The 11,946-nt window shown below is 37.4% G+C and overlaps 1 protein-coding gene across 1 annotated transcript in view; it reads right to left on the minus strand.

The window, feature by feature from the left end:
• LOC119420480 (gamma-aminobutyric acid receptor subunit beta-2) overlaps nucleotides 1-10,967 on the minus strand; it is a gene marked incomplete at its 3' end in the record, with an annotated part of 52,945 nt that extends 41,978 nt beyond the window's left edge. Inside the window, 3 exon segments of the mRNA XM_037687878.1 lie at nucleotides 9,845-9,912; nucleotides 10,464-10,561; nucleotides 10,679-10,967. Of these exon segments, the coding sequence (XP_037543806.1) occupies nucleotides 9,845-9,912; nucleotides 10,464-10,561; nucleotides 10,679-10,761 (249 nt within the window).
• Nucleotides 10,968-11,946: the final 979 nt, after the last annotated feature.

The raw sequence follows: 11,946 nt of genomic DNA on the forward strand, positions 1-11,946 counted from the left end.
TATGTATGTATGTATGTATGTATGTATGTATGTATGTATGTATGTATGTATGTATGTATGTATGTATGTATGTATGTATGTATGTATGTATGTATGTATGTATGTATGTATGTATGTATGGATGGATGGATGGATGGATGGATGGATGGATGGATGGATGGATGGATGGATGGATGGATGGATGGATGGAGCAAAGATAACTTTAAACTAATAAGTGTGTTCTATGGCAATTTGGCTTCATGGTGGTCTCTAGCTGAAAACTGGTGTTTACCTGTGGGATTTGATAGGAATCATATCATTTTTATTAACATTTATCTGCAGATCACTAACATTGCTCATGTTTCTGAACAAACTAAAACATACAGAGATGTGGGGTTTTTTTTCTGGTATGAATAGGTAAATAAAGTGCACTGGAAGGTCAAAGACACTAACATTCATATTATGTAAAGGCTTGGATAAAAAAAAAATATATAAAAAATAAATCTTTGTTGCCAATAAATACCCTCAAATCTATGACTAAAGCTATTTAAAAAGCAGCATCACAAAACTCAGGGATCTAATTAACATTTAAGTTACATTAGTCAAACAGACGTTTTTGAGCCTGCACTCATCTCAGATTTGAGTGCACGTTTTCTTCTTGGTTAATTATGCATGCAAGCATGAAACATAACACCGGACAATAATCATGTTGAGTACAGAACACTTCAGTTTCTGTGCACTTTAGCTGTTAAATACCAATGTATTGGTCTTTAATCAATCAATTTGTGGTTTGGACTCTAATTCTTTAACTTCCTTATGTCAAGGTATTGTTCAGCAATTGAATTCCATACCCCACCAGAACTCACCTTCTGAGTGGCTGCAAAAAAAAAAAGGTTGGGTTTATTTTATTTTGGGGATAACATGTGCAAAGTTTGTAGAAATGTGCATGCAAATATGCCATGCAAAATGACATCTATTTAGTAGTCATTAAGAAAAAAAAGTATTTAAAATACAACGTAGGATTTGTTTTCAGACAGTAACTTATTGTTTAATTATGTATATAAAATGAAGTCAATCCAAAAAAACGTAGGAAGTTTTGAGAAATAAATGAATAAAACAACTTATTTATTCAAGCATTAGGTGTATGTCAATAGTACTCAAACAAATTGAATAGTGTGGTCAGTGAGCTGTGAGATAACTGCTAACCAATTAACCCAGTTTGATTTGTAACTCAGTCTAATCCCCCCCTGCAGCAGAGCCCTATCTCTGTCATCACTGCGCATGAACAGAGCAGAACAAAGTAGACAAACCATAGACACCAGCTCACACAGCACAGAAACAGGGATACTGGCCGTAAAGACAAGAGACAGTTGTGGTGATGGTTTTAGTTTCTAATGCTCTGCTCATCAAGGAAAAACAAAAATCTATATCTAACATTCATGGGTGTGTTAACTAGCCAGTTAGAAATAACTGAAATATTAGAATGTGAATAAAGAATTAGGTCAAAACGATGGACATGCTGTAAATTCTTCACTGTCGCTGCAGGATTTGCTTAAATTATGAATAAATTGTGTTCTCAGGCAAAAGAAACAAAAATAAAAAAAATTACAAATAAAATAGAACTTAGCCACCTCCAGAAACGAATATCTGTGTTGGTTATCGAGGCTCTTAGAATGGCTTAATGGAATCCATTTTAAAGGTTTTAGAGAAAATGATTTGTAAAAGGGAACCCAAAAAATGCTTTATTTTACAAAATCAAACGGTTAAATTGCACCAACTAAACAGATTACTTTTTAATTAGCTTCTTATCCAAAGTGGGTTGTTTTTTTTTCTGTGATTTTGGCTTTCCATATGTCATTTCTTCATTTCAGTAAACAGTGAAAGATTCAAAGTGTTAAATTAAAGCATAACGTACTAATTTAGATTTGCAGGATTATATTTTAGAAATAATTGCATGAATGGAAATCAGTATTGCTTGTGTATTTATCATCCTAGCTGACCATTTAGACTTGATAACATTTGAGAACACAGAACATATAAAAAACAATTACAGCAGATGAAATTAACCACAAATGATAGGCAATAGGCAATAAGATGTCCTTTGTAGACATCGTTCATTTCTAGACTTTACCTGATGCCAAACAACAAGACACATGCAGATACAGTTGTATTTAAAAGTAAAAAAGGAAAAAATAAATAAATCTGTTGCTGGCACAACTGTAGAGAAAACTATCAGTGCAGAAAAATAAATAGGTAAAATAAAACTCTTGAAGCAAGGTATAAAAAAAAGTACTGCTCGGAAAGATTAAAATATTGTGCAAGCAGCAAAACATGCTGAACTTGGATAAAACTGAAATTTATTCATTTTATTTATCTAGTTATTTTAAATAAATAGCCAAGTTCGAGAAGCTGGGGTAAATGTGTTACACACGGTTTGTTGTATCTGATTTGAAAGATGCCTGCAGTGAGAACAGCAATAATGGATTTTCAGCTGCCATTTACCTAGACATCATTGTTGACACAGTTTAGGAGACTTTGCAACAAAATGCATAATAATCTTATCATGCTGACATCTACTCTGTCTACTTCTCTTATATTGTGATTTAGATCTGTATCATCATTACTGTGTTTTCTAAATACATCAAATCTACCAAATGTGTCACACCATTCCTGCTTCCTAACAGCATCTCCTGCGTTTCACCCTTTAATACTCATCCTTGTTTCCCCAGTCCTCATGTGCAAAATCATCTCCATTAAGTGCAAACAATAACGTATTGTGAGCCTCTACCACATTTATTTTATTTTATTTTATTTTAATTTATTATTTTTTGCTGTATTGCTATATTTGTCTTAACTTTATTTTTGAATTTACAAAATATATACAGTAGTCCCTCGCTACTTGAGGTTTGACTTGCAGACTCACTCTTTCGTGTTTTTTTCAGCGATTGTCAACTTTAATATTACTCATGTGATTTTGATGGTACGAGATAAAAAGTTAACCCAAAACTATAATTCTTCGAACATGCACCACTATTTTGTAGTTTTCTTTCAATAAGCCTACGCTGTAAGGTCAGTCAAAAGAACTCCACCCAGAAACCAACAGGGTTTCCAGCCGTTGCTTTCTGACTAAATGGAGAGAAAGTTTTGCTGTGCAAATCGACGCTACCCATTAAACTCACAGAACTAACAGGAAAGTTGCAAATAATCCTGAAGCTTCATGAAGCTCAAGGGTCCACATGCACATCAACCTGGTTTAGTGGGTGGTGGGCTTTGTCGCTGCAGGGTGGGACTGCCGAATCAGAATTGAGCTCAACTGGAACCGAGTTGCTGTTCTGCAGAGATGAGTAAAAATTAGCAATACAGTACAGTACTGTATTTTCCGCCGTAAACGTTGCACCACCCTATAAGTTGCATCAGTCCAAATATGTCTAATAAAGTGGAAACATCCATAAATACGTTGCTCCGCCATACGTCATTTCGCCATACGTCGTTTCGCCATACGTCGTTTCGCAGTATACATCACATCTATTATGCATCACCGCTGACGCATCGCGTTTTTTACGCCTCACTGCTGACAACCTGCAAATGTGAGACAAACCCAGAGATGTGGGCCGGTGTTGTGCCAAAAGTCGATTGGCTGCCATATAGTGGCCGCGGGGGCGTGCACGGGAGGACTTTAACAAGAATTTAACAAGATAGGCACCTAAAAGCAATTATTTGTTTGCTCTAAATTATAGTAAAGGTGTGTCTCAGTCTAACTTTTCCTTAATAAATGCATGTTGATGGTCAAATCAACTGCACTTTCAAAAGCTGCTACGCGGAAACATGAATGTGCAGAGGGTGACTCGCTATGCATTTCTTTGAAATTTAACAAGATAAACACCTAAAAACAATTGTTTGTTTGCTCGACTTTATAGTAAAGGTGTGTCTCAAATGAAATTTTACTTAATAAATGCACTTCAGTGGTCAAATTAGCTACATTTCGCCAGACCAGTGCATCAAAATGAAGCTGATTGGACGGTTGCTCCAGGCAGACGACAGAGGCAGGTTACGGCAAGACGATCGTGTCATTAATAGCCACTTTTACCTATTACATGATACGGCATGCCATACTACTCGAGTGCCACCTATCAGCTGAAAATGGTAGTGTTCAATATTTTCAGTCAGAATGAATGAAAACGGTCATAGCCCAGCCAAAATTTGGTTTATAAATATGGAAAAAAAAATCCATAAATATTTTGCTTTGGCTATAAGTCGCAATTATGAAAAAAAAAAAAAAAAAAACTGTGACTTATAAGGCGAAAAAATACAGTACATATACGTATGTTGTTAAAATTACATTGGTTTAAGAGTTTAGAACATTGCAAGAGTGTGGGAAGAGTTTATAAAGCCTTTATGTATATATTAATACTAAAATAAATAGTGTTCCTACTTTGCGTTTTTTCACCTATTGTGGGGGTCTGTGGAACGTAGCGCCCGTGATCATCTTGAGACTACTCTACTTATCTTCTGATTGCAAAGAGTGTTTAAAAACTGTTTATTCTTCTGCTCATAAGCCTGATCATAGTCACACCATAATCTTCTCCATCTTTTCTTGAAGTATGCTAATTGGCCAACAAGCAAACAAATTAAATGCATTGTCAGTGTCCTTCCCTATTGTTTACAAGTTTTTATTGCATTTTTCTTCATTTCATTCAAGGAGCTCATGAATGTGATCCAAATGGACTGCTAAATTTCCACAGGGATTATGGAGGCACGGGTGTCTAAACCTTCTAGCATCAATAATGCAAGTTTGAGAGGTCATCTCGGCACTCTGTTCACACTTTTCATCTATTTCTCCTTCACCATTTCAGCATCCTTTGTGACTTTCTTCCGCTCACAGGTGCTTTTTTTCTGCACTGCTTTGTAATGTATACCGCTTCTGTGTAGCTTTCATGTTCTCTTTTTCTTTGACTATGTTCTGTAGCAGGTAGGCCCAGGCTTTTCAGTTTGCAAGTAGGAAGTGAGGTGAAAAAGACATGACTGAAAAGAGAGAATTATATAAAAAAATACAGAGGAAGTGGGTTGAGAATATTTTCATCACCTTAGGGTCATTACACATCAAAGCCCGATAATAAAGGGTTGAAATACACAGGTAAAAATAAATCCCCACTCCCACCCCCATACAATTTACCATTCTACTGAATTTGATGATCTTGAATATTTTTTCACATTTTTTTTGGAGGAAATTCACTGATTTTTAATGAATAATTAGAAAAATGTGAACATTTTCAACAACACAAAATTAAAGTAGACATGAAGCATTTATAAAACAAAATTAAATATGTAAACATGTAAAATGACAGACAATATATATTCCTAAAAGTAATCAGTTTTTTTTTGTTTGTTTTTGTCTTGTTTGTCCTGCACAAAATTCATAACAAATGTACGTCCTACTAAATATCATCTGGACACTGAGAGACCGTTTCAAATTGTAGCATTTATTTACCTAATTCATTGTGATAAATAGTTTAATCCAAAATACATTATATCGCATTGCATCGATATGAAGGGCAGTCTAGCTCTAGTTCTAAGATGAATCATTCATACTAGACATACAGAAATGTGGAAAAACAGCTTACTGAAAGGGGGTAACTCAGTTTTCAGTCCTTTTTCCAACAATCAATAAGCTCCCCTCGACCTTTGTGAACATCAATATTAGCAATTCTTCTTTTTGGATGAGGATAAGAACTTTTGTTCATCCTCAGACGAGTATTTCACCCTTGAAGAAACCAATGGCTTATGATTCAAGTGTTCAAGGGCTCAAGCAAAAGCAAATATTGAGACTAGAAAGGTAGCAGAAAATCACTAAAGGGATTTGGTGGAAGGGGAAAAAGAGAAAGATATCTACTATCGGCACACCAGGCTTTTATAATGGCTGCTTTTTCCCCCTTCTTTTCACTGGTGCTTAGCTAAAGGTTTCCAAAGCCAGACTTCTGAGATCAGAAAACCAACATGACATAGATGTTCACTGTTTGTGTCCCATTTTGCATGTCCATCTCTGAGTCATCCAGAATGAACCCTCTGCAGGGGTCAGTGCACAACCTTCCCTCTAACATTAGCACCATGGCGGATTCTCCCTGTGGTAACTTGGTAATGTCAAACATCTATCTCATATTTATCTCAATCTTCCCTCCATGTCAAACACTCAGAGGAGAAAATGATAACCCCCAGGTCTTACACAATCATACCCTATCCCTTTTCTCCCTTGCAGAACTGGGATGTTGGCTGCATCACCCAGGATGCACTGACCTTTCACGGGTGTGTAAGAAACACCAGAAACAGCTTTGCTGTTATATGTCAGGATCTGGGCCTAAATGACATCTTAACATGCTGCAAAAACCAGTAAAGTAACTGTAAACCTACCAAAGTATCTCAGTTAAGCAACAACCAATCAGCAGTTTTTGTTTGTTTTTTTTATGAGGCATGAAAGCTGGGGTTTGTCAATTTGCTATCATAGTTTAAAAAAAAAATAGATTAACATAATTTTACTGTTTGGCCATTCAGAATTCATGAGCTCACGTGGGTGCGTTTTATATATTTTTATGGTAAAAATATCACAGAGAACTTACTTAAGGAGATGCTTCATATATTTGTAAGTGGATAAATCTCATTGGACCATGTTATGTTGTTTATTTGTCATATGCAGGTTAACACAAGGTCAACAATGCAATGAAATGTTCCAGATGAGAAGAACCGATTCGACTTGCTAAAAAAACAACAACAAACAAACAAACAAACAAAAAAAGCTAACACGAAACACTAAAGCATTCAATAAAGGGTACAAAATAAAGTATCAAAAGTGAAAAAGAAATATAATATTTACAAGATCCAAAAGAAATATACTAAACAACAACACGGCAACATGGTAGAATATAACGGTGCAAGTTGGATGATTTAATATAAATAATTATTCCACAGGTAGTAATATAAACTTAAATGCACATTATATATAATATATTGCACATACTACACAGGTTGTGTGACAGGTTATTGCACAGGTATTGATTAACGTTGAGCTTTTTTGAATTATGATGGTAGTGACATACATGATACAGCCACATAGTGCAGCAGCAATAAACATATTAGCTGTCACAGATGTGGCTTAGTGCAATGTTATTGTAGATAGTTCTGTAATCTGACAGATTGTGGGTAATAACTGTATTTGAGTCTTCGTGCACAATGGGACGCTCCTGTATCATGTGCCTGAGGGTAGTAGATGGAAAAGTCCTTGTTCTGGGTGGGTGTGGTCCTGGGTTGGTGTGGTTCTGGGTGGGTGTGGACCAGTTGCAGATAGCTCTTTGATTGGCCTCACTTTAGAAAAAAAGCAAGATGAGTTTTGACTGGACTGATGAGCTAACGGATAGTTTGAGTGAGACCAAAGTAGACTGGTGCCACCTTAAAACAACGTCTAAAAAAAATCCTTTAAAGCAGTCTTTACACTAAATCTTTACACTGCCATCAATTTCAGATTTGACAGCTATCTACATAGAACAGTATGGTAAAGTGTAAACGCAGATTATGCCAACTAACTGTAGAACTTCTGGATCAATTCTGGTTGAAATATATTATTTCTATGGAGATAAACGTATTATTAATGTGGCGAAGTTGTTAAAAATGTATGAAATAGAACTTGTTTTAAGGCTTGTATGCTTAATTTAGACTTTGGAGACTCATTTTAAGTGAGTTACAAGCCTATATTGTTTTTAAATGGACATCTTCCCTATTGGTAATGATACGATTAAATGGATGGTTTAAGAAGATCCACTTAAAATATGTTTACATGTATCTGATGTGAAGCCTCCAACAGAGTGAGTAGGCAGTCATTTATGTTTTAAATACATAGTGATCTCCTATCCCATCACAATGACAAAAAAAATGTATACTGTAGGATGCCTCCCTCTGTGATTTCTCTCCATTTCCCTCAACTCAGTGGCCTATCTGTACTCTAAAGACATAACACAGGGTGGTACTGCACATACACCAAAATAAGTGGGAGATAGAGAGCCAGATGGGGTACAGGAAATGGAAGAAAGGAAAGTGCTTCTGCACCAGCTGCTATCCTGGAAAGTGGTTACATTTATATTAGGACAGAGAGCAGATCAAAGATGCTGAGACCATTACACAGACACATGTGGCCTTTTCTTTTCATGAGACTCGAATGGGTCAGGTGGTAATGACTCGCCTTTCACATTAGAGAGTGTTTAGAGGGCCAAACCGCACAAAAGAGCAGGATGATCAAAGAAGCTGCATTGCACAGGCTTTCCAAGAGTGGGACTTTTTGTTTGGCCACGTGTGGATGAATAGAAAAAAAAAAACACAAACCTTGATGTATTTCTGAGGCAGGCACCGGCACATACAGCAAACATATGGGTGGTTATTTGTTAAAATCTTAATGTGAGAGCAGAAACCAGAGGTGGAACATAACATCTACCACGTTTATTATTTGTAACAGGATGAAAAATAGCCCCTACAATCATCACATCCTTTGGGTACCTTTTATGTTTTATGTTACACTCTTTCAAATAATGGTCCAAATCAAAATATCAAAATGTGTAACTAAAGTATTATGCTCCATGAACCAATATTTAATCACCCCCATCTTCTTTTTTTATTGTGTATAAAGACAATATAATTAATCTTAGTCTATGGATGAACTGATTCCTAGAATACCACTGTAATTCATACAATGAACACCTAAAGACCTTTCAACCCTAAACGATGCAGAACAATAAAATAAAGTCAATAAGTCAAGCACTTACTTTGGGGACAACATGCTAGTAAAATATCCAAGGCTTTTGCAAAGAGCTCTTTAAAGTTGTACTGTGTATTTGTGTGTTTACCTGTCTGTGGTTAAAGTAATTCCTTATGTGCATGTATGCAAAAAAAAAAAGTCAAAGTATATTCACCAATGTCAGATTTAAAATTCAACAGACGCCACAAAAAGAGGAACATTAAAGCACCACCTCCTGCCCAAAAATATGCCTGTGCAAAACCATTATTAGAAATTAAACTAGTACTATAAAAACACTTTTAAAAGCCCACATCTTTACAAATTATGCATAAACTGCAAATGGAAATCCCCTCCCACAGTGAAGGTCAACCATGAAAGGCCAATGTTAAAATCAAACCAAAAGATGACAATAGACCTATTAAATGGTTTGACATATTACCATAAATATCAATTTTGTCTCACCTTGTCAGCTGGATGGTAAGTGTCAACAGTGACCTTCCACTATGACAAAATGCAGCCTTGGGTTAGTCTAAAACTCGTTGCAATACTAGAGTTCCATCACTAAGAGGTGCACTTGTATGAGTCTTCACTTCTCATGCCCACAGCTCTCCTCATGCTCCACTCTCACTGCTGTGCAGAAACATATCTGACAAATGCTCCACACCACGAATGAAGACGAGGTGGATCCTTAATAACACAATGTTGACATGTAAAACTAAAAAACACTAACATGTAGCCTTTTATTTAATCACATTCATTTGATGATCAATAGTACTGATTGACGACACCTGTCCTATTGATATGGTGGTTGTTTGAGTCACAGATTGAAAAAGCAATAAACTTGATCCCCCCCATCAAGAAGTGAATTGATCATCTAATAAATAAATTAATAAATAAAGGGATAGAATCTCCTTATGCACAAACTCAATCCCGTCTTGATGCTGCATTTCAATAGACAGTCCCGCATAAACGGGGGATTCCCTGCTGTTTTTTTTTTTTTTTTTTTTGGGGGGGGGGGGGGGGGGGTGCACTCATAACATTGATCATTACTGAGGAATAACCATCACTTCATATAAATAGTGGCCTACTTACCATATTCACCTCGGACACCATGTCTATGCTGGATATGTCTATGTTCATTCCCACTCTCACGGGAGGACCTGGGACAGAACCAGAAGAACCGTGACAAACTGACACCGTGCGCGTCAGGTGCAGCTGCAGAGACTCTCTGACGTGCATTGTTTTTATGAAAAGCCTTTTATAATATGTGCGTGGTGGGATTATTTCTCGTTTTTTTTTTTTTTTTTATTATTATTTTTCCTGCCGGATAATGAATCCACGATGCTCATTTCGGGAGGGATTAAATGCGCGCTGACCTGCAGTGAAAGTATCACACCCTCCTTTAAAAGAACACCAAACAACATATGTCACTGCATCCCACATTAGTTATAACTTTGCAGGCATCAACGTTTAAACAATTATCATTTCCACTTGAATAAATGAGGTGAATTATTTAGAATCTCTTCCACTATCATGTCGGCTCCTGATCAGGCATTCACCCACACTGTAAATTGAATTTATTACAAATGATAGCAACTCCAATTAGATTATTATCGCTGAAACTTTCCGATATGGACAATCAAGTTGGAATATGATCATAAACGCGGTGCTTCAACTGGAATAGAGGTGGTGAAAACACGACTTCATTTACCTCCAAAATCTGGTCTCAGTCGGATATCATAACCCTTCAAGAGTCTGTCCACCGTTTCTTTGACCAGGGGCATATTGCTCGGGTCATTGACACCGGCGCTGCAGAAAAGACAAGGGAGGATAGTATGTAAAGAAGGTGTCAAGTATCTGCATGCAGCCAGGAACACGGTTGCACTTAAAGAAATATGTGAAGCATCCCCCGACCCTTTCACTTACCTCTGAGCGCGCGCCACGGCCACTATGAAGGGGAAAAAACAGACGCACGCAGTCTTCATTCTTCTTATTCTTGACGCAAACATTCTTTAACGGTTGTGTAGCTTTCGGTTCTATCTTTCTTTTTTTTTTTTTTTTTTTTTTTTTTTTTTTTTTTGGAGGGAGGGGTGGGGGAAAGGCAGACGAGCTCTAAGTTATTCTTGCCAGCGCAGTAATTCCAATACCGGGCGCATGCGCACTCCGGACCACAACATGAAGCAGCAGCTCAGCGCGCCGTCGCTGCTGAAGATGGAAGTGGCAGATCCAGGCACGGAGGAAATTTAAAGGAGAATCAAGACTTCATGTTTCTCACGAGAACACGGGGGTCTCCCCCTTTTTTGATATAGATTTTATTTTTTTTATTTTTTTTCTGAAATATCCACTGTGCGTGTTTCGAGTCTGGTTGTTGGATGAGAGAAAAGTAGGAAAACGTGGGTGGGACTGTCTTCTTTTCTTTTCTTTTTTTTATTCGCTGGTTAGAGACTGTCCATGAGCAAGGCACCCGCTGCTCCAACAGAACGGGGTGGGATGGGGAATGCCCAAATGCACAAGTTTTGATCTTCTAAATCTGTAACCAGTGAAGAGTTGTTCACACTTAATTTTGTCTGATTTTCTGCTTCACCACAAATAATGATTAAAACTTCCACCTAAACAAAGGTTAACATATGCATAATATGGAAATATGCAACATTAGTCGCACGCAGTATAATCAAGTACAACAAGTTTACGACTAAACTTTTTTATGACTTAATGAAAATCAGTTTATGCCATGTATTTTATTGAAGCCACACCAAAAATGAAAACAGTCCATCCATCCATCCATCCATCCATCCATCCATCCATCCATCCATCCATTCAACCATCCATCCATCCATCCATCCATCCATTTTCTTTACCCGCTTCTTCCTTTTTGGGGGGTTGCGGGGGTCAGTGGTATGGAGACAATCAAAATAGGCTAAAACTAGGCTGATGTATCTGTCCATGGTGCTGAAAGCAGTTCCATCCCCCCCCACACACACACACACACACACCTCACACACACACACCCCACCTCACTGGCTCTGTCTGTTGAGCACTCTCGGCTCCTGTGCTTCCATGTGTGTGTGTGTGTGTGTGTGTGTGGGGGGGGGGGGGGGGTAGTATAAGAACGCACCCTCGCCCTAACAGTTGTGCTCGCATTCATCTCAGCTAATTCAGGTTCCTGACGTAAGCGTGTGTCGGTGCACGCGCAG

This window comes from Nematolebias whitei, chromosome 14 (genome assembly GCF_014905685.2).
Source record: "Nematolebias whitei isolate Nwh7 chromosome 14, NemWhi1, whole genome shotgun sequence".
In the NCBI taxonomy this organism is placed as follows: Eukaryota; Metazoa; Chordata; class Actinopteri; order Cyprinodontiformes; family Rivulidae; genus Nematolebias; species Nematolebias whitei.